At 41.1% G+C, this 1,378-nt stretch overlaps 1 protein-coding gene across 2 annotated transcripts in view; it reads right to left on the reverse strand.

The window, feature by feature from the left end:
• The window catches only part of ZNF318 (zinc finger protein 318), a 40,423-nt gene that overhangs the window by 35,299 nt on the left and 3,746 nt on the right, over positions 1-1,378 (reverse strand). For both annotated transcript variants that reach the window (XM_023512891.1, XM_003789335.3), the window contains exon 2: positions 915-1,066. In XM_023512891.1, the coding sequence (XP_023368659.1) occupies positions 915-1,066 (152 nt within the window). The remainder of the gene's footprint in view (positions 1-914; positions 1,067-1,378) is intronic.

A 1,378-nucleotide genomic window follows, 5' to 3' on the forward strand; every position in this document is an offset into this window, starting at 1 on the left:
AGACTCGCTTGAGCCCAGGAGTTGGAGGTTGCTGTGAGCTGTGGTACCACAGCACTCTACCCAGGGTAACAGCTTAAGGCTCTGTCTCAAAAAAAAAAAAAAATGTTACCAAAGGCAACATGGTCCTCAAGACTTCCTGTCCAGCTGTTCCCCACCTGCCTGGCTATCTCTGTGCACCACTGTACTGACAGTCATTAACTTATTTATTGCTACTTTATTGATAATCTTTTGTGAAAACTCTCAATGTGTTGGGCAGAGACCTAACAGTATCAACTCTGAGAGCGTGCTTTTCTGCATACCCATCCTTACTTTTTTACTTCTGGGAGGTGAAAAACACCCAATGTACTTAAGGTCTATATTCAATACTCCATGGGGCATATTTGCTCTTTCTTGGTACTTAATAGTTGTAAAATAATAACTAAACTAAAACATGTTTAAAGATCTCCATGCTTTATATATTTAACATACATATTAGATATGAAATTATCTGAACACTGTCTGAGTCTGTATTTCAGCTTGACAAGCTAAATAAAAAATACAATTAAAAAAAGATCTCCTATTTTGTCCAGAATGTTCCTTTGAAGAGACTCCCTTGTAGCTCCAGTATTTTTGAATCCATTCCTTCTGAGCTATTTTGATTTGGGGTACTCTTATTATGCCTCCTCTGTCTCTCCTTTCTAGTCAGACTGGGATGATCTTTTAAGCCTTTTCTCTTATACAATTGATTCAGCAAGAGTCTAAATCAATAAACCTTCCCCACTTACAAAGCTTTTTTCCAATGTCATCCTTTGTACTGGATATGTGGACACAGGGAATAACTTCAGGGCTGGAACTATCCTTCAAATATGTCAATGAGAAAACAGCAACATTTCTGCCTTCAAGTATAGTACAACCTTACCTTAGATGGAACCTACCTATCCATGTCATCCAGATTGTCCACTGGTGACCCCAGACGATCACTAAGCCGTCGCCGTTCTGGTGTACTAACACAGAAGTGATCATTGCCAACGGTGATCCTTAAGCTCTGTTCCAAAGAAGAATCAGAACGCAGACCAGGAGAGCGTCTCTATAAAAGATAATATGGTTAGTCAACAGTCAAGACATTTCAATCCTCAAAACATTCTTCTCCCTAGTCATTAAGCTATAGCCCAACAAGGTGAGAAATGAGTATGGTAAGATACTATTCCAAAAATAAAGCGCTTTTAGAAAATTTCCATTTTCTGGCTCGGCGCCTGTGGCTCAAGCGGCTAAGGCGCCAGCCACATACACCTAAGGTGGCAGGTTCGAATCCCCAGCCTGGGCCCACCAAACAACAATGATGGCTGCAACCAAAAAATGGCCAGGGGTTGTGGCGGGCACCTGTAGTCCCAGCTACTTG

The sequence above is a fragment of the Otolemur garnettii genome, unplaced genomic scaffold (genome assembly GCF_000181295.1).
Source record: "Otolemur garnettii isolate 467f Iridium unplaced genomic scaffold, OtoGar3 scaffold00031, whole genome shotgun sequence".
NCBI classification, from domain to species: Eukaryota; Metazoa; Chordata; class Mammalia; order Primates; family Galagidae; genus Otolemur; species Otolemur garnettii.